The sequence below is a fragment of the Culex pipiens genome, chromosome 3 (assembly GCF_016801865.2).
Source record: "Culex pipiens pallens isolate TS chromosome 3, TS_CPP_V2, whole genome shotgun sequence".
Taxonomy (NCBI): domain Eukaryota; kingdom Metazoa; phylum Arthropoda; class Insecta; order Diptera; family Culicidae; genus Culex; species Culex pipiens.
In genome coordinates, this window is record NC_068939.1 from 31,099,101 (window position 1) to 31,118,990 (window position 19,890).

The window sequence follows — 19,890 nt, forward strand, 5'->3', positions numbered from 1 at the left end:
GATCTCTAACATTGACTGCTTTTTGTTCTATTTGGATTTTTCTGTGTTATCGAAAATGAGCGATTCTCTACGAAATGTATCAATTTTATAATTCTTTAGGACGAATAATTTACCAAAAAATGTGTACAAAGTTCTTAAGTCTGGCATCAAGTACAACTTACCCCCAAATATGAGCTTGATTGGATGAAAACTCGAGAAGCCCAATCCAAATACATTGTGCATAAGATTTTGTACTGGGAAAGTGACTTTTTCAAAATTTTCCAAAATAAAACACAGTACCAGCTAAACTTGACAATTGAATCGAAACCGAGAAAATTGGGTCTTTTGAAGCATGTACACAAAAAAAACGGATTTTTACTGCAAAATTTTCTTCAACCAAAATTCGTAGAGAGTTTCTCAAATGTTTGTCTTCTTTTTTCTTCCCTGTTTTCACCCTACTGCAGTTCCCACCGTCGAGCGAGCCCTGCAGCTGCCAGCGGATGAGTTCAAGGCCAAGTACGGGCGCGACAAGCCCACGCCGGAAACCGAGGTTATCTTTTCCTGCAAGCTGGGAGGACGGGCGCAGACCGCAACCAACACAGCTCTCGGACTAGGATTTACCAAGTATGTTTTTTTAAATTATTATGGGAAAGGTTTTCTTCTGCGGAGTTGGGTTTTTTCAGTCATCATCATTCATGTCATCAAATTTTATTACTTTGTCATTTTGCTTTAAAAAATATTTATATGTCAACACTAACGCTTTCTTTTTAATTTCAGTGCCAAAAACTACAAGGGTTCCTGGACCGAGTGGGCTGCCAAGCAGGGCAAGTGATTTGGAAGAAATAAAGTATTAATTGCATATTCAATAAATTATTAAGCACTTAAAAATTTACACTTGCTAGCAAATTCCTAATCCGAAAAACTTCAATTCTTCAACGTTTAATTTCCCGTCCCGAAAATTTCCGGGATTTTCCATTAAAAAATATTTCCCGTTTCTCAGAAAATTTGTTGATATCGCAGCAATGTTTTGTAAATTTATTTTAAAAAAATATTCAATGGCTTAATTTAATGTGAGCAATTCTCTACCAAAACCGGAAATGGATTTTATTTGTATTTTTTGATTTGGCTCAAACTTTGTGGGGGCCTTCCCTATGACCAAAAAAGCCATTTTGCATCATTAGTTTGTCCATATAAATTTCCATACAAATTTGGCAGCTGTGCATACAAAAATGGTACGTAAATATTCGAAAATCTGTAACTTTTGAAGAAATTTTTTGATCAATTTGGTGTCTTCGGCAAAGTTGTAGGTATTGTTAAGGACTATTTAGAAAAAAAATAGGTACACGGAAAAAAAAATTCCCGATTTTTTTATTAACTTTTTTTTCACAAAAACTCAAATTCCCAAAATACGTATTTTTTGATTTTCGAGATTTTTTGATATGTTTTAGGGGACAAAAATCCGCAACTTTTGAGCTATAGAGAAACATGTTCAAAAAATCTGCCGCCGAGTTATGATTTTATGAAAAACTGGTGATTTTTGGAAAAAATCGAAATTTCATACATAAAATTTTTTTGACCTCATTTTTTAATGCAAAATTGAATTTGCAATCGAAAAGTACTTTACAGATTTTTTGATAAAGGGCTCCGTTTTCAAGATACAGCCACCGAAAGTTTGATTTTAGCGAAATATTTGCAGTTTTTCAATTTTTAAAAATAGTGACCATGAGTGACCATTTCTAAAAATATTTTTTTTGAAAAGTTCAGAAAATTTGCTATAAAATTGTCTAAGAGACATTGAAGATTGGACCTCTGGTTGCTGAGATACAGCGGCTTAAAGAAAAAGAAACATGAAAATTGAAGTTTTCTAAGTCTCACCCAAACAGCCCACCATTTTCTAATGACGATATCTCAGCAATTAATGGTCCGATTTTCAATGTTAATACATGAAACGATCGTGAAATTTTCCGATCTTTTCGAAAAAAATATTTTGAAAAAAAAATAAATCAAGACTAACATTTTAAAAGGGCCAAACTTTGAATATTATGCCCATTAAAAATGCTAGTATTGATTTAATTTTTTTTCAAAATATTTTTTTCGAAAAGATCGGAAAATTTCACGAATGTTTCATGTATTAACATTGAAAATCGGACCATTAATTGCTGAGATATCGTCATTAGAAAATGGTGGGCTGTTTGGGTGAGACTTAGAAAACTTCAATTTTCGTGTTTCTTTTTCTTTAAGCCGCTGTATCTCAGCAACCAGAGGTCCAATCTTCAATGTCTCTTAGACAATTTTATAGCAAATTTTCTGAACTTTTCAAAAAAAATATTTTTAGAAATGGTCACTCATGGTCACTATTTTTAAAAATTGAAAAACTGCAAATATTTCGCTAAAATCAAACTTTTGGTGGCTGTATCTTGAAAACGGAGCCCTTAATCAAAAAATCTGTAAAGTACTTTTCGATTGCAAATTCAATTTTGCATTAAAAAATGAGGTCAGAAAAATTTTATGTATGAAATTTCGATTTTTTCCAAAAATCACCAGTTTTTCAAAAATTCATAACTCGGCGGCAGATTTTTTGACCATGTTTCTCTATAGCTCAAAAGTTGCGGATTTTTGTCCCCTAAAACATATAAACAAATCTCGAAAATCAAAAAATACGTATTTTGGGAATTTGAGTTTTTGTGAAAAAAAAGTTAATAAAAAAATCGGGAATTTTTTTTTCCGTGTACCTATTTTTTTCTAAATAGTCCTTAACAATACCTACAACTTTGCCGAAGACACCAAATTGATCAAAAAATTCCTTCAAAAGTTACAGATTTTCGAATATTTACGTACCATTTTTGTATGAACAGCTGCCAAATTTGTATGGAAATTTATATGGACAAACTAATGATTCAAAATGGCTTCTTTGGTCATAGGGAAGGCCCCCACAAAGTTTGAGCCAAATCAAAAAATACAAAAAATAAAAATGGTCGAAATCGGCCGGTTTTGTAGAGAATTGCTCATGTATTTTAATTCAATTTACTGTTCCCTTTTAATCAACCTAATCTTCTGAAAATTTTATCTCTATATCTTGAGTTTTTTTTAATGGTCCAATAAGCTATTGTCTTCCATATTTTTATAGGACCTATTCAAAAAAAAAACTCTGGATATGGTTATTTTGAATTTAATTGATTTATTTTTTATTGTTAGCGATATAAATAAGAAATAATGATATCACACAGAAAAAAATTGTGTAAATTTTGAAGCTTTAATTTTGGATGGTTGAATATTACCTCTTTTATGATGTAATTTTACCTCAATTTAAACTGAAAAAGCGACATTACACCAGAAAAGATGTAAAATTACACAGTTTTAGAGGTAAAATTACACATTTTTTCTGACATAAAAGATGTACCACTTCCCAGATGTAATATTACCATGATTTTTTTTCTGTGCATGTTTTGCGTTACGTAATGATTATTTCATCACGCTCCCTTAACGAATAATTTGTTTATTTCACTTGAAAAAAATATTAACCCCTCAGGCCAGGCCTGCCCAACCTTTTTGACTCAATTTTCACATTTTTGATCGTCAAAATAAGAATTGCTATTTTTTCATGGTTTTTTTGGTGGAATCGGTTCTCAGATGACCTGCGAACATAACATCGATAAAAGTTTGAAAAAAATATTTTTACAAGTCGTTTTTATCTTTATTTTACGTGAAAAATCAATACGACCCGCGGGCCGGACCAGTTTTTCACTTGAAACATACATAAATATAACATGCATATTTTTTTTTGTTTTTTTGACGATCAAAAATGTAAAAAAATACCCACAAAGGTTGGACAGGCCTGCCTTAGGCTGTCGCAAAATCGTTCAAAGTTTATGTCGATCCCCCTTCAATATTGCCCTGAATAATCCGAATAATCAGGAAACAACAAATATTAATTCAGAGAAGTTCAAAGTTTTAATGAAAATAGATGTATAATCAACTAAAAATAATCTAAAAATTTGAATTTATATGAAATTCCGATGCACAGCTTTGCAAAAACTTAAAAAAAAAGAATGAAAAAAAAGAATAAAAAAATTGTTGTAGAATGAATTTTACCCAAGCACAGCTGTTTTGCAATCATAAGTTTTAAAAATATCTAAGTAAATATTTTCGCGAAAAAATTTTTTTTTGTGCTACAGTAAAAAAAATTCCAAAAATATAAATAAAATATTTTTAATGGAGCCTAAATATGATTTTCAACGCAGAAAAGTACACCTCAGAATGTTTTTAGTTGATTAGACTTCTAATTCTATCAAAATGCTAAAGTTTTGTTTTTTTTTTTGAAAAAAATGTCTGTCCGCTGCACAGTGGGATAAAATCGAGAAAAAGATGACGTGAAAATTGAGGTAAAATTACATTATAAAAGAGTTAATATTCATAGCATAGCATAGCATTGGTGTCTACCCGTAGCTGCTACTTCGTTATTGACCAGGACCCCCAAAAATTGCTCCGTGGACCACAGATGAAAAGTAGGAACCAATCATCACCCCTTCGCAATTTTCACAGATCCCTACCGTGCTGATCAATACCGACGCCGGCCACGACCAGTGGTAAGACACGGGGAAGTGGATGGGAATGTTAGTCCGATACTTGAGTGATGGGACCGCCAAATCGACTGCGTCTCCGACAAAGTATCACATGAGTTTTGAGGGGTTAGTAAGATGGGTATGAGGTCAGGATTCACTGTGGTAGATGATGCGACCATAAGCAATTTGTTTATCTGTTGAAATTTTAAAAATCTTAGGCAGCCGGCTGCGGAAAGATACACAATCATTGATTTAGAAATAGTTTTAATTCGAACGCGGCGCCAAATTATCATTCATTCCCCCGTCGGCGTGCCTGCCGAGCAACGACACTGTGAGAAGGGCTCCTCCTTTTACTATTTAAGCAATATATTAAATTGTATTTTCTGTGGTTTCCAAATGAATTATATCAAAACTTTATAGTGAGGTTTGCAATGATTACATCGTGTTGCAAGATTTTATGACGAAATGATCCGAAAATAGTAATCTACGAGACCGACAGAATTGCGAAAAATAGTAACTGAAAGTTTTCGTTTCGAGCAGTTATTAATAATGGTACATTTTTACGAATGGTGCATTTTTAAGCCGAAGTCGTTATAGGTAGTTATATCTTTTACGTTATATTTATAATTATCGGAAAAATAAGATCAGAGTAAGAGAAGAACGAATCCGTAAAAGCGACGCATGAACTCGAGTTAGACATTCTCGTTTAACGACCGGTATATTATTTTTTACGCGAATTGAAAGAAGGCAAGAAGAAAAAGAAGAGGGAAAGTGGGGAAAATATGTAAAATATAAGATACATACAAGGATAAATTAAAGTAAATAGATAGATTGAAATAAATAAGTTAATTATAAAATTATAACATTATAAAAGAGTTAATATTCAACCTTTTAATTTACACCTTCCAAATTACACAATTGTTTACTGTGTATTTAATTATAAAAAAAAGATTTTGTTAATTTATTGTTTCAACTTTAGATTCTGTCCAATTAATTTTATGAAAACGAAAATATGACAAAAGGTCGAATTGACAAGAGGTTAAATCTAGATTTTTTTTTAAAAGGTTGTGCTATTTATTTAAAATAATTGCTCATAATGAAGAACTTACAGAAAAATGCGGATTTGTTTTAAAAAATCCCACATAAATATTTTTAAAGTCTGACTTCGACCTTTTGTCCATTCGTCGTTTTATTAATTCGACCATTTGTCATTTCAACCTTTTGTCGCACATCCTATGAAAACAGTATCTAAATGCAACGTGAATTTTATTTTTGTAAGACCCCTAGCAAACTAATTTTTTGCATCGGACTTCTTTTATAATCTGCTATAATTTAAACACTACACAAGTATTTCCAAAACGTTCGTTAGTTCGTTTTTTGAAGGCCGAATCAAATTTTAACAAGTATGGCTCTTACGTTGCATCATGCTTGCTTACTTCCGCTGATTCACTTGAGAAATCGTTATCAAACACGCCATCCAAAAGACTATCTTATATTGGCCGCGTTAAGAGCAAACAATTAAAATTAGTTATCATGTTTTTTTTTTGCATTTCAGGGTAGGTTGGGTAGGTAGAGTAATTTTATACTGTTATAACATAAAATATTTCTTTTTGTGATGAATCAAAATTATTCAAATTTTCTTCGAAAAAAAAACAAATGCAAAAAATACGCAAAAAACCCAACCTCACCTAAAAACTCACACGCCGTCTCTTATCAGCCATAAACCCCGCGCTTCTGCCTTAAATTTGGCAATTCAACTGCTATTGCCAGTTTAGTCAGTAATCTAACCCAGAAACATTAACAATGTCGATCGCCACCTACGAGGAAGTCCTGGACCTGCCCAACCACCCGGAGAAGCTGCTCGTGGACGTCCGAAGTCCGGACGAGCGCGACCAGACAGGGAAAATCCCGACCAGCATCAACATTCCATGTAAGATTTTTTTTGCATTCTCGAGTTTGCCTCAACTTAAATTGATGACTTTTTTTAGTGCTAACGCTGGAGGAAACGCTAAAATTGTCGGCCGACGAGTTCAAGGCAAAGTTTGGACGCGACAAGCCGGAACTTGGCACGGAGATGATCTTTCACTGCGGCAAGGGGGGACGCGCGCAGAAGGCCGCGGATGCGGCCTCGGTTCTTGGATTTTCGAAGTGAGTCTTTTCGTTTTGATTTTTATTGGATAAAAAAAATGAGATTTTTGTCTTTTTATTTTAGGGCAAGAAATTACAAAGGATCTTGGAGCGAGTGGTCAACTAAACAAGGATTAAACTAAGTTTGTTGCAAAGGCTTTCGAAGAAATAAAATAAATATTGTTCAACAAATAATCAGTCTTTAGTTGCAACAGTTAAAATAAAACAATGTTAAACTTGAATTTCCACGAGCTCTCCCCAGCTTGGTCCACTTTTCACCTTGACCCTCAGCGGTAAGCTCAAGTTGGCACAGTTTTCCATGCTGGACTTGAGGATCTTCCCCACCTTCCTGGCCTGATCCCGCGGTGCCTCAAAGATCAACTCATCGTGCATGTGCAGAACCAGCTCGACCTCCCCTAAGGCCAGTCGCTCTCGGTACTTACGTAAATTCCGTGCCATCCGCAAAATCGCATTCTTCAAAATGTCCGCCGCCGACCCCTGCACCGTCGTACAAACCGCTTGCCGTTCCGCCTCCGATCGCTTCGTCGAGTCCGTACTGTGAATCGCCGGCAGATATCGCCGACGGCCGGTGAGCGTTTCGATATAACCACGTTCGCGCGTCACTTGGACCACTTTCTCCGCGTACCGTCGAATCTCCGGGTAAGTCGCGTGGAACTGCTCCATAAGTGTGCGCGCCGTGTCCTCGTCCACGTTCAGCTCGGCGGCCATCGACCGGGCGCCCATCCCATAAATCACGCCGTACACAATGGCCTTGGTGTAATTCCTCAGCTCGTCCGAAACTTCCCGCTCGTCCTCGATGTGGTTCCACTTGGCCGCGATCCCCCTAAACACGTCCTTGCCACTCTTCATAACGGCCAGCAACTTCCGATCCTGGGACAGGTGCGTCAACACGCACAGCTCAAGCTGGCAAAAATCCGCCGAAATCAACACCTTGGACGAGTCTTCACAGGCAAACGTCCCCCGACAGCTGAACATCTCCACCGTCCCCGGCTCAATCTCCACCCGAAAGTCCTTCACCACCGTCTGCAGGTTCGGCTCGTGCATCGATATCCTCCCGGTCGACGTGAAGCAGTAGCTGCTCCCGTAAATCCTCCTCCCACCGACAATCCCCCGTCCCAACGGCTCAATCGTTCTGCTCAGATTGCTGTCAATCTTCCGCCACGCAATGACCAACGCCGCCAACGGCGAATCGATCCGCTCCAGAACCTGCCGCGAAGTCCGCGCCCTCCCGTTCCGATCTTTCGGCACCTTCAACACCGCGGCTACCTCCCGCGTCGAACCAAAGTCCAACTTCCGGCCGCCGTTCAGCTGGCGAACCCGCTCGGCGATGCGCTCCTTGGCCGCCTTGAGACGGGCGATCAGCGCGCCCAGTTTGGCACCGTCCGCGGGGAAGCCCACCAGTTCCATGCGGGCGAGCGCCACGTGGATGGGCATTTCGCGGCTGGTGAAGGTGGCGGTCATGTCCTGGGGCCGGTCCTGCGTGGTGAAATGGTCCAGTTGGGAGAGGAGGAGGTGGTGGACCAGGAAGGATTCGACGGTGCATCTGGAAAATAGTGGTAAATATGTGCGTTAGGATCGTTGATCGAGTAGTTGAGGAGTTAAAACTTTGATCAGTCAATGACTGTTATATTTTTTTGACTAAGCTTAAAAACAACGAAACAGAGACATTTACAACAACCACTCACTTTAAAAAATCCACATCATAACGGTTCAGTCAAATTTGATCCGTTTACAGAATACTCTCTGCGGCTAATGCAACGCAGTAGGCCTGGCCTTTTTTATGAGTGTAATACATTTCGAGGGTTTGAAGGTACTACAAAAAAAAAGAACTTGGGGCCCGCCCGCGAAGCCGAAAAAATACCAATGACCTTGGAATTTGGCCAGCAGCTTCGAGGCAGCGCGAGGGCTAACACCACCTAACCGATCAGCACAAATCAAGGCTGTTAAAAATTTTCGGGGTGATTATTGCACTCGATCGTAATATTTCTCGACTCGCGATCGAGATTTCTCGATCTCAAACTCGATAGGTTGAAAACCAAAAATAAAAAAAAATTAAAAAAGCTCAGATGATTTTCGCAATTCGCAATTCGCAATTTTCAGTGTAAGAACGGGCCTTGACCGATCTTATGCACCAGGTTCCCGACGAACACGCACTGCCCTTACACCTACATCTCACCCTTGCTCTGAGTCAGTACGAGCAACACGCTAGAACACGCTTTGAGTGTTCGTGCCAGGCATGCACACCTTCTTTTCCGGTTACGCATTTTAACTCGGCCGGGGGTGGTACATTACGTAGGGTTTGATGTAAGTATAAGCGCCTAACCATTTATAGTGTGCCTATCAACTTTCATTAAAGCAAAAACTGTTATATTTTTAGTTTGAATTCAAAAACTAATTGTTATTTTACTGTGTATTGTTTTCTCCTGAAATCTTTCCTAGTGTTGAGTCGTGTTTATCTGTTGCTATTTCTTCTGTCGCGGTGTTTTGTTACAATGTTTTGAACCTAAGCATGTTATTCAAAAGTTTACCAAAAGTACAATAATGTTATGTGTGTGACTTTGATCATTCAATATATTGAGTAAGGACTCAAACCTTACTTGTTTGAAGAAAAGGGCGTAGATTAAAACAATAGACAATAAAGGAAAGCAAACTACATAAAGTTTGATACTGAAAGAATAAGTGTATGTTGAAGGAAAGAAGAGTAAAAGCTGTATGAAGTAGATTAAAAATATAGGCAATAATTTATGAAAAAAGCTATGTGATAAAGGATAAATAATATCATATAAGCTTAGATAGCATTAATGACAACTTCAGGAGCCGATTGGGGATGTTAGGGAAAACACATAGCAGTTAAAACTGGCAAATAAAGTAGAGGAGACTTGACAGATAAGTGAAACAGGACTAAAGTAGTTGGAGATAAGAAGAAGAGATACTCCGAGTTGCGATGTTCTACACAGAAAAAAATATGTGAATTTACTCGACACGGAAAAAATGAATCACATGTAAACTCAGTTGATGTAAACTTGAGATTCGACGTAAACGGTTGAATCACACGTAAAATCATGTTTTTACGTATAATTTGTTGCAAATTTACATAAAATTGCATTTAAATTTAAATGTTTAATGACGTGCCAAAGTGTTACATCATAAATGATGTAACATTCGGAAATATTTTTTTGTGTGTAGGTACATCCACAACAGTTCGTTCAACATGCTGTGGATCAAAACAATACCTTCTACAATCACAAATTACTTCCCTTTCCCACATTGCCGCTTTATGATGTAGTCCATGCTCTGCAAAGAAAGGGATGTTAGTAAAATATAAACACTATAAAATATCGATACAGTTACTTTCGTGAACCTGAGTGACATCAGGGTTTCTAATGTTGTTGCTGTTGTCTCCAGTGTGATAATATCACTCCAAAGTGGTTGTCGTGGTGCAATCGTTCTCCAACCGCAGGCCCAGACACGACATGAAAATGGAAACAAACAAAAACAAAACAAAACAAAAAGATGCATTAGTATAAGAAAATAAGAGAAACAAAGGATCATGCAATCAAAATAAAATGGTGGATAGTAAACAGAAGCAGAATTAGAAAATCAGTTATACATAATAAAGAAATAGAAGATAGATAGTAGCTGAAAGTGGAAAGAAGAGAAACCCCGTATTGCGATGTATCAGGTACATCCACAACAGTTAACTCAACATGCTGTGAATCAAAACAATACCGTCTACAATCTTCCCTCCCCACATTGCGCATCCCTTTCTTTTGGCCGTCTCGACTCTGACCCTCGCTGGTCAAAGGTTTACGAGTTCGTTTCCACAGGCCACCAGCAAGGTCACGTGTTGTCATCATGATGACGAAACCAAGCCAACGTGGAGGTAAGAAAATGGGTAACTTGCAAGGAACCAGAGCAGCTGTTTTGACCAAGATCCGCTCCTTCCAGGATGTTCCTCACCGGGTGTCAACCGAAAAGGTATCATTTCACCCTTGGCCTGCTAAAAAAAAAAAAATAAATAAAAAAAAAGCTCAGATGATTTTAAGAATAAAAAAAATAACAAAGTTATAAAATTTTATTCGTGTTTTTATAGATCTAGGGTTTTTTCTAAAAATTTATTTTCCCTAAAAGAGCACGCAGCTAGCAACATCTAAACTTAGAAACATGTACCCTCCCTGTAAAGGCTTATGAATTGATCTCAGTTGAAAGGTTCTCCAAATCTCTGAATTGCAAATGTAACATCCAGGAGCAGAACTGTTAAATTCTAGTAAAAACACAATTGAATTGAAAAAAAATTGTGTTTTATTTTAAAGTTTTTAAAATTTTACATAAAAAAACATTTTTTAAATTTTCAATTTTTTTAAATTTTCAAAAATTAAAAACCTTTTTTTTTTGTTTTTTGACATTTTAACAACCTGATTTTTTTTTCAAACGTTGAATTTCTGAAAAGCTTTTTATTTTTTTTTTATTTTCTTATTTGTTTGATGATTTTGAATATTTCTAAATTGAATTTTTAAATGGTCCTGTTCGCATAAGAAAGCCATAACTCATAGGTTGTTTGAAAATATAGGGGAAATATACCATTTCTCAGCCTATTTCTATTATCTTCCTATCAGCACTTTGATCATGGATTACAGCTTTCATAAAGTGTTTTTGACTGTTCCAAAGTAACAAATAGCTCAAATAAAAGTGAGCAAGCAACTCTCCATTGTTGATGTATCTAAAAAAGTTGATTTAATTGCGGAAAACTGCAAAAGTGATGAGAATTGGTCGAACGGCTTAGAGTGATTAAAATGGGTATATTTCCCCTACTCTTGATTTGATGTTTTTGAAACTTTCAATGTTTTTGATTTTTTTTTTATGTTTTTCAATGAGTCAACATTGATGTTTGATTTTTTTGATATTCTTAAAATTGTATAAATTGCTATAACAAATTTCGATAGAAATTTCTCCATTGTAAGCCGTAATTTATCGACGGTAAATCGTAATCTTACTCGATCCAGAATCCGTTATCCGAAGTCTCGATTATCCAAAGTTTCATGGGTTCTTCTCAGAACCCATGAAAGTCATGGGTTCTTCTCAGGGTGGCAGCATTAGGTTTAAGTTCAGAGGTAGCAGCAACCGTATGAGTATAAAACGGTTGCTTCACGTGCTCTTCTAGCATGTGATCAATCTTGGGATATTCCTTTGCGCCTCTTCCCAAAATACTTTCCTCGTGTCTTCGCATGTAAATAATGCCCAGCCGATCGGTATTGCACTGCAGTCCAGTCGCTTTGTCCAGATCAGAGCAAAGGGAACACCGCAAAAATAGCACCGCAAAAAGACAATTGTCTTTACAAGACCCCGCGCGGCAAATAATAGCTGCTGGGAAGAGCTTGAAAAATGACACGAAAAAATTGTCACCGCGGTTCTAGCGATACATAGCGCACAAGGCACAAGGAAATGGAGTTTACAGCATCTGGATGGAACAGCATTTTTCCTCTCAATAGGAACTGTGTTATAGATCTAGAAATGCTTAATAACAGTAAAAATGGGTAACACGATACAATAGTCCTTGTAATCAGGATTCCGTGTCTTAATACTCAAACAGAAAAAAAAATCCAAAGTTTCCATTATCCGAAGTCTCCAATATTCGAAGTTTCGATTTTCCGATGTTCAATCATCCGAAGATTTGCTTGGGACTACGGAAAATCGAACTGTATTTTTTTTATTTTCTTACTTTTAACATCAAATTCAAGTGCTGCGATCCCATCACCAAGTATACTTTCCCATAATTTCACTGCCGGCCAGGGCTGTGTAAAACTGCCATGAACAAATTTATGTCGTTTTTTTCGAGTCTACTTTATCATTTTTTGGTACAACATTTTGATGAATAAAAAGGTTTAACAATTGGTGTCCACGTAGCTTATGGATGGTCCCAAATAGATGAAAAAAAAAACTCTTTTTCAATAATTTTCAAAACAGATTTCAAATAATAAATGATTTTTTTTCTATGAACGAAACCCTTTGCTACCCTTTCTTACCTGATTTTGGCATCGATGGCACTGCCACAGTTCGACGCCGGTCCCGTCGAACCGGGAGAACGGCCAGCAAGCTGACAAATTGCCGTCATTTCCGGACAGTATTGTTGAACCTGTAAAGCAGTAATGTACTCATAATTTCAAATACCGGCTAATAACCATAAATAACTCACCATCGCCTGCAACGGAATAACTTTGTCCTCCGCTTGCAGCAACCAGCACGCTACCTTCGGATCCCTCACGCTGACCACCACTTCCTGCTTCAGGTCCAGCAGACCCCCTTTGTGCGCTAGTTTGAGCTGATCTTTCGCGTCAAACATGTCGATCGTGAGGTCCTCCCTCGTAAATAGCTTTCTAATCAGATCTTGCTTCAGATTGCACTTGATTTCGCTGTCTTTTCTTAAATTCAAGTAAAAAACGGCATTGTCCGGCTGATCTGGGTCACTATCCTGTGGCAGCGTAAAGGCCACCCCACTCAGGTACGTCCCGTCCTCCATGACCGTTCGATAATTCCGCTCGATTTCGTCCTGTTCGGATTTGCTCTTCTGATTGACCAGCAAGTTCCCACCGATGACGGATCGCGATCGCGTGAATTGAGACACTCCGAAGGAAATGGAAATTGTGGTGGAGCTGGCCAAGAGTTGTTGGAACTTGTGGAATAGATCCGCGCTCGCGCACAGGTCCACGATGCTGAGTTGGTCGTACTTTCCACCGGAACCGGTCACGACCTTGCTGTCGTTGAGGACGTGCGAAAAGTTCATGATGAGCGAGTTGTGGAAACACTCGATGTCCTGCTTGCTGTCCGTCGAGGACACTTCGAAGGAAGCTGCGGCTGCCGTGGGAGGGTCACTCTGTGGTTCCGACGCGGGTGAGGAGAACATGTTTTCGCTGGCCGGTTCTTGCTCCGGAACTGGAGCTTTGACTTCTTTAGTGACTTCCACTTCAGCTGGTGTTCGCGATTCTTCCTGCTCAGCGACGACCACTTCTTGGCTTTCCTCCTGCCAATCCGGGTTGTTCACGCCAGTTTCCAACTGTACATACATCCGCGCTTCCTTCACCAACAACCGGGCCGCTTCCTGGACCGTCAACCCAGCCCGTCCCGTCACGTACAAATTCCTCAAACTTAGCCGCTTCCTCGCCTCGTACTCGTCCTCACCCTCCCGCTTCTGCTCGGTTTGAAAGCTCAAGCAGTCCAGCAAAATCCGTTCCACCCTCAACGCGTCACAACTAGCCAACTCCACCACCCCCGTAACTCCCCCGTTGAACAACATCCGGGCGCGTTGCCCGTTCAAGCTGGGAATCCTCATCAAATCCAGCAGGTCCTGCTGGATGCCGAAAAACAGCCGCTCGCGGAACTGCGCCACGATCAGCGCCAGCAGGTTCCAGTTGAGCGAGGTGCAGAACGCGGTCACGATGCCGGCGAACGTGGCCGCCACCTGCTGCAGGCTCTGGAGCATACCGCGCGTGCACTTGAACTGGGCGGCCACGTCGCTGAGCGGTTTCTCCTGGACGAGCTCCTGCAGGGCTAGCGCGGTGTAGAAGCGTTTGTGGATCTGGAAAAGAATTTTTAAATCATACTTTTATTAAATTTGTTGTGATAAGGATTTTTTATTAACTCTCTACAGTCCAATTAGAAAATATAATTACAAAAATTTGGTTTTGATAGGTCATTTTTTGATCTACAAAAACTGAAATTATCTCGATGAATGTTTATGGTTTCGTTATGTTCTAAAATCATTTTATATATTTTAAAATACTTTTTGGCTGTTACAAACATTTTTCAAAGTTAATGTCCTCCTAGTCCCCCTTCCTTGAAAATCGGCCCGGAAAATCAGGGGGCAAAAAAAAACAAAAAACTTTAAAAAGTCAATGGAAATAAAAGTCTTATGAACTGAAAGTAATTTGAAATGCCATACATTAGAAAAATATTACATAGGGAGCGTTCTTTTATTACATAACGCAGTTTGGGGGAGGGGGGGGGGGTCGAAGACGGTGATACGCTCAATACATTTTTTTTTTTTTGAAATTTGTATGGAAATTTTGTTAAGAGGGGAGAGGGCGTCCAAAAATCTTTTTTTGCGTTATGTAATCAAAGAACGCTCCCAAACGTATTTTAATAACAAAAGAAGTTAAAAACATCACCTAAGTTGACACAAAAAAAAATACAATTCTTGATTTCTTTTTCCAAACCACCAATGCACCATAGGTTTCCTATGTACATAAGACCTTTTGAAAAATTAGTCGATAATTTTTCAAAACATTGCCAAAATTTTCAAAAAAATAGGATTTTACTCAACACAAACATAATTTTTAGACGATATTTTAGTTCGAAACTCGGCGGCGTTGGGCTTGCTTCTAAATAAAAGAATCATATTTTCTAAATGATCATACAAGTCCTTTGCCATATTGGTCATGTCTGTAACATAGCAACCTGTACCTTCTAAATGCTTCAAAGAAAATGCTATTAAAATGCTTCAAAACATGAAAGGGCAAAACATATCGGTTGCAAGCATTCAACTACAGCAAATCAAACTAGGGGAATAGTATGTAATTTCATCGGGCTCCTTATGTTGGCACCCCATTTTGGCGTTCTAGCTAGCTTTTGAATTATTTTATATTTTTATTTGTCTGGAATTGGAAGTGGAGTGGAATTCCCAAAATAATGTGCAAATAATATTTTTGTATAGCTTGGAAAATTTCCCAAAAAATTCCTTTTTTTACTTTGTTGGTCTTACTGCTGGTTGCTGAGATCGCGATATCTTGGAAACTTTTCTGAAATTTTCTGCTTTTTTGAATATAAATGATATCAAAATTTTAAAATCAAGTGTAACAAAAATGTCCAAAATAAATTATTTTAGCCTCTTGACTTTCTTGACAACGACCAAATTAAGCTTTAGGAGGCTATACCCACCGACAAACAGACATAAATCATTCAACAGAAGAAGAAAACAATCAGTAACTAGCTCAATCTGGTGGCCAATGCTAAAATTAATCGTTTCGATGCGAACGGTTTTGAATGTGTGAGTGCATGCTTTTTCTGCATAAATAATTTTGAAATGGCAAAAAAACGATATTTTTTCGACAAATTTCGCATTAAAATGCCTCAAAGGTAGATGCAAACTCGTAATGGTTATAAGCAATCCCCTTTTGTTTATACACAATTGTAATTGTCTGCTCTACAAATTTGTAGAACATTGTTACATGAGCAATTCTCTACCAAAACCGGAAATGGATTTTATTTGTATTTTTTTATTTGACTCAAACTTTGTGGGGGCCTTCCCTATGACCAAATAAGCTATTTTGCGTCATTGGTTCACCCATACAAGTCTCCATACAATTTTGGCTGCTGTCCATACAAAAATGGTATGTAAATATTCAAACAGCTGTTACTTTTGAGTGAATTTTCTGATCAGTTTGGTGTCTTGGACAAAGTTGTAGGTATTGTTGAGGACTATTGAGAAAAAAATAGGTACACGGAAAAACAATTTGCAGATTGTTTAATCAACTATTGTTTCACTAAAACTCAATTTCCCAAAATACGTATTTTTTGATTTTCAAAAATTTTTATATGTTTTAGGGGACAAAAATCCGCAACTTTTGAGCCATAGAGAAACATGGTCAAACAATCTGCCCCCGAGTTATGAGCTTTTGAAAAAAATAGTGATTTTTGGAAAAAATCGAAATTTCATGCAAAAACAAATTTGACGTAATTTTTTAATGCAAAATTGAATTTGCAATCGAAAACCACTTCAGAGATTTTTTGATAAAGGGTTCCGTTTTCAAGATATAGCCACCGAAAGTTTGATTTTAGCGAAATATTTGCAGTTTTTCGATTTAAAAAAAAAATAGTGACCATGAGTGACCATTTCTAAAACTATTTTTTTTTTTGAAAAGTTCAGAAAATTTGCTATAAAATTGTCTAAGAGACTTTGAAGATTGGACATCGGGTTACTGAGATAGAACCGCTTTAAGAAAAGGAAACAAGAAAATTGAAATTTTCTAAATCTCACCAAAACAACCCACCATTTTCTAATGTCGATATCTAAGCAACTAATGGTCCGATTTACCATGTTAAAACATGAAACATTCGTGAAATTTTCCGATCTTTTTGAAAAAAATATTTTGAAATTTTTTAAATCAAGACTAGCATTTCTTGATCAAAATATTTTTTTCGAAAAGATCGGAAAATTTTACGAATGTTTCATGTTTTAACATTGAAAATCGGACCATTAGTTGCTGAGATATCGACATTAGAAAATGGTGGGTTGTTTTAGTGAGACTTGAATACATTGAATTTACCAGAAAATGACATATGCCAAAATTGTTTACAGTAGAATTACAAAAAAAGTGGAACTTTCGAAACTATTTTTGTATTATTTTCGATAAAAAATAAGTTTTTTTTTTCGGAATTCTGAGTACGCCATCAAATCGGGCATCCAATTTCACATAAAAGTCCCTTTGACACCAAATTTCCGTATTTCAGGCTGCACATTATTGAAAAACACTTATTTTTTCGAAGGTTCAAAAATGGAAAGGGTCGTACCGCCCCTCCGTCAAGACATCGAAAAATTGGAGCTAGGATTCGTGATCAGGGACAAAAACTACCCCTTAGGACAAAGTTGCAAGCAAATCAAAGAGGGGTCGGGGCAACTGCTGTGTGAGTTGGCGGAGAATTACCCAATATAAGAAATCGATGGAATAAAATATTCAACAAAAGAGTAAAATGTTGTCATCTTCAGAAAAGAAAAAAAAAATTTTGCACATCACAAAATACAAATCAGCTCGAACAACCAACCTGCATCGCTTGGTGATCCTCGGCAGCCTTCGCGCTCGCCCGTAACGCCTTCACCAGAAACGCCTCCCGTATGCCGACCAACTCCCCGACGCGCTTCATCGCTTCCGGCAGCCCCTCGAACCGTTCCAGGTATGCCAAAAAATCAATGTTCTGCCACTGGTAGGCCACCGAGTACGGCGTCACCAGGTAGATCGCGTGCAGTTCCGTTTCCAGCACGAAGCAATTGCGCGCCTTCTGCAGCTCACTGAACAGCAGAAAGCCGTCCCGGGGGGCCATCGAGGCGGCCAAACAGGCCCCGCCCAGCTGGGTGGCCACGAGCAGGGATTCGCCGGTGGTTGAATGTTGCTGCAGCCGGATGAACTCGTATTGTAGGAGGAAACGCACACAGGCTGAAATTGGGTCGGATTCGGCTTCCGGGTGGTCCTCCTCGGGGGACGTGGCTTGGCCATGGTGTCGATGTTTCTGCCGCAGCGGTGAACCCTGGTTGAGGGATTCGATGTCGAAGCGGAAGGGACGTTGCTTTTCACAGCTGAACAGCGTGCAGTTGACGAACCGTTCCAGATCTTCCGTGGTGGACGCCACGCCGGAAGCGATAATCTCCAGGATGGCGCGTTTCAGGTGGCTCTGGAATGAGATGAGGGAATTTTTTGAAACTTAAATTTGAAAATTAGATCAGTTCGTTCTGAATTTTTTTTAAAACTGTAATTCACAAGTATTAGAAGACTAACTAACTGCGAATGCGAATTCAAGGTGAAGTCCAACAAAAATCTTAGGGAAACATAAAGAACAATTCTTCAAAAGGTCGTAAAAACACAGTAAGATTATTGATTAGGAAACGCGATGCACTTTATTTTTCAAAAAGATACACAGTCGAACAACACTGAACAACTCTCAACGTTTCCATTGTGAGGAAAAACGATTCATTTTTTCCCTTGAGATTTGGAATTTTGCACCGCTTGTCGTACTGCCTCAGCGCGAACTTCCTTGTCTTTAGGATTGCCATGCTGTTGAATGGACTGCTTAATATTCGCCGCTTTCTGGTCCTTCTTATCCATCGTTGCTGGATTGGTAGATGCTCGGGTTAAACCTTCCTTCAAAAGCTAAGTGGAGGTGCCAACGCCAAGTCGCTTCGAACGCTTTCGGTAGAATGCGGCACAAATGAATTTTTCGCTCGCAGGAAAACCTCGCATGTATTCGTTTAAACATCAAACTATTGATGTGACTGTATAGAACAGATATATACTATGATATTATATACTATCTAACCTTCCAGAGACTCGCAAAACCCCATGAGGCAATGTGTAATATTATACAATCCTTCTCAGACATATAGAAGAAATCATTTAGAACAAAATCTTCCATTAAAAAGCCTACTTCAGGAATTCTTGTTTCTTATAGCACAGTTTTGTAACTTTTTAATTGCAAGTCAGTCCTATATGTAATTTCGTAAATTTTTAGTGAAGTATGCAGCCTAAGATGTACCTTTTTTCGACCCACCTGAAATTTCGAAGCACGCAGTTGAACGTTTTTCAGCGTACAACTTTGCCCTTGACTTTGCCTGATTAAGTACGGACGGAAGACTGGTGAATTATTTGCGATGGTTTAAACTACAAACCAACATTAAAACTTTTGATTTCTACGGAATCTGAAAAATAGCATGAGATCTTCTAGAATTTCGCAATTTTTTGCAAAAAAAAACATTGTCCATGCATTTCCTACGCCAAAAGAAACCATACAAGGCTACAGAGCAATTCTCTACGAAATCGGCCGATTTCGACCATTTTTATTTTTGTATTATTTTATTTAGCTCAAACTTTGTTTGGGCCTTCCCTATGACCAAAGATGCTATTTTGTGTCATTGGTGCACCCATACAAGTCTCCATACAATTTTGGCAGCTGTCCATACAAAAATGGCACGTGAATATTCGAAAATCTGTAACTTTTGAATGAATTTTCTGATCAATATCTAGAAAAAAATAGGTACACGGAAAAAAATTAGCGATTTTTTAATCAACTTTTGTTTAACAAAAACTCAATTTCCCAAAATAAGTATCTTTTGATTTGCGAGATTTTTCAAATGTTTTATGAGACCAAAACCCTCAACTTTTGAGCTATAGAGAAGTATGGTCAAACATTCTGCCGCTTAATTATGAATTTTTGAAAAAATAGTGATTTTTTTGGAAAAAATCTAAATTTCATACATAAATTTTTTTAACCAAATTTTTTAATGTTATATTGAATTTGCAATCGAAAAGTACTTTACAATTTTTTTTATCAAGACATAGCCACCGAAAGTTGGATTTCAGCGAAATATTTGCAGTTTTGCGATTTTTAAAAATAGTGACCATGAGTGACCATTTCTATTTTTTTTTTTTGAAAACTTCAC

The 19,890-nt window shown here is 37.8% G+C and overlaps 3 protein-coding genes across 11 annotated transcripts in view; 2 read left to right on the forward strand and 1 right to left on the reverse strand.

The window, feature by feature from the left end:
- LOC120422344 (rhodanese domain-containing protein CG4456-like) overlaps positions 1–871 on the forward strand; it is a 95,188-nt gene extending 94,317 nt beyond the window's left edge. For 7 of the 9 annotated variants that reach the window (XM_052710766.1, XM_039585739.2, XM_039585740.2 and 4 more), the window contains one exon: positions 757–871. In XM_052710766.1, coding sequence (XP_052566726.1) covers positions 757–811 — 55 coding nt within the window. In that variant the 3' untranslated portion in view covers positions 812–871. Of the gene's footprint in view, positions 1–443; positions 604–756 lie in introns of all 9 variants that reach the window. The other 2 variants (XR_005606113.2, XM_039585738.2) reach the window with 1 other exon arrangement.
- A 5,369-nt stretch (positions 872–6,240) lies between these two features.
- On the forward strand, positions 6,241–6,863 carry LOC120422340 (rhodanese domain-containing protein CG4456-like). The gene is made up of 3 exons (XM_039585734.2): positions 6,241–6,471; positions 6,530–6,689; positions 6,754–6,863. The coding sequence occupies exons 1-3, from the start codon at positions 6,345–6,347 to the stop codon at positions 6,809–6,811; spliced, it is 345 nt and encodes a 114-aa protein (XP_039441668.1). The 5' UTR covers positions 6,241–6,344; the 3' UTR covers positions 6,812–6,863.
- A 36-nt stretch (positions 6,864–6,899) lies between these two features.
- LOC120422331 (DNA polymerase theta) overlaps positions 6,900–19,890 on the reverse strand; it is a 67,960-nt gene continuing 54,969 nt past the window's right edge. Inside the window, exons 4-7 of the mRNA XM_039585726.2 lie at positions 17,505–18,128; positions 12,883–14,262; positions 12,713–12,822; positions 6,900–8,232 (exon numbers count right to left, since the gene is read on the reverse strand). Coding sequence (XP_039441660.1) covers positions 6,900–8,232; positions 12,713–12,822; positions 12,883–14,262; positions 17,505–18,128 — 3,447 coding nt within the window. The remainder of the gene's footprint in view (positions 8,233–12,712; positions 12,823–12,882; positions 14,263–17,504; positions 18,129–19,890) is intronic.

What these genes read in the sequence shown, in the direction of transcription:
- LOC120422340 (XM_039585734.2), top strand. Translation starts at nt 6,345, where the DNA reads ATGTCGATCGCCACCTACGAGGAAGTCCTGGACCTGCCCAACCACCCG. An exon ending in GACCAGCATCAACATTCCAT is followed by an intron (nt 6,472 to 6,529) that starts GTAAGATTTTTT and finishes GACTTTTTTTAG; the next exon opens with TGCTAACGCTGGAGGAAACG. An exon ending in TCGGTTCTTGGATTTTCGAA is followed by an intron (nt 6,690 to 6,753) that starts GTGAGTCTTTTC and finishes TTTTTATTTTAG; the next exon opens with GGCAAGAAATTACAAAGGAT.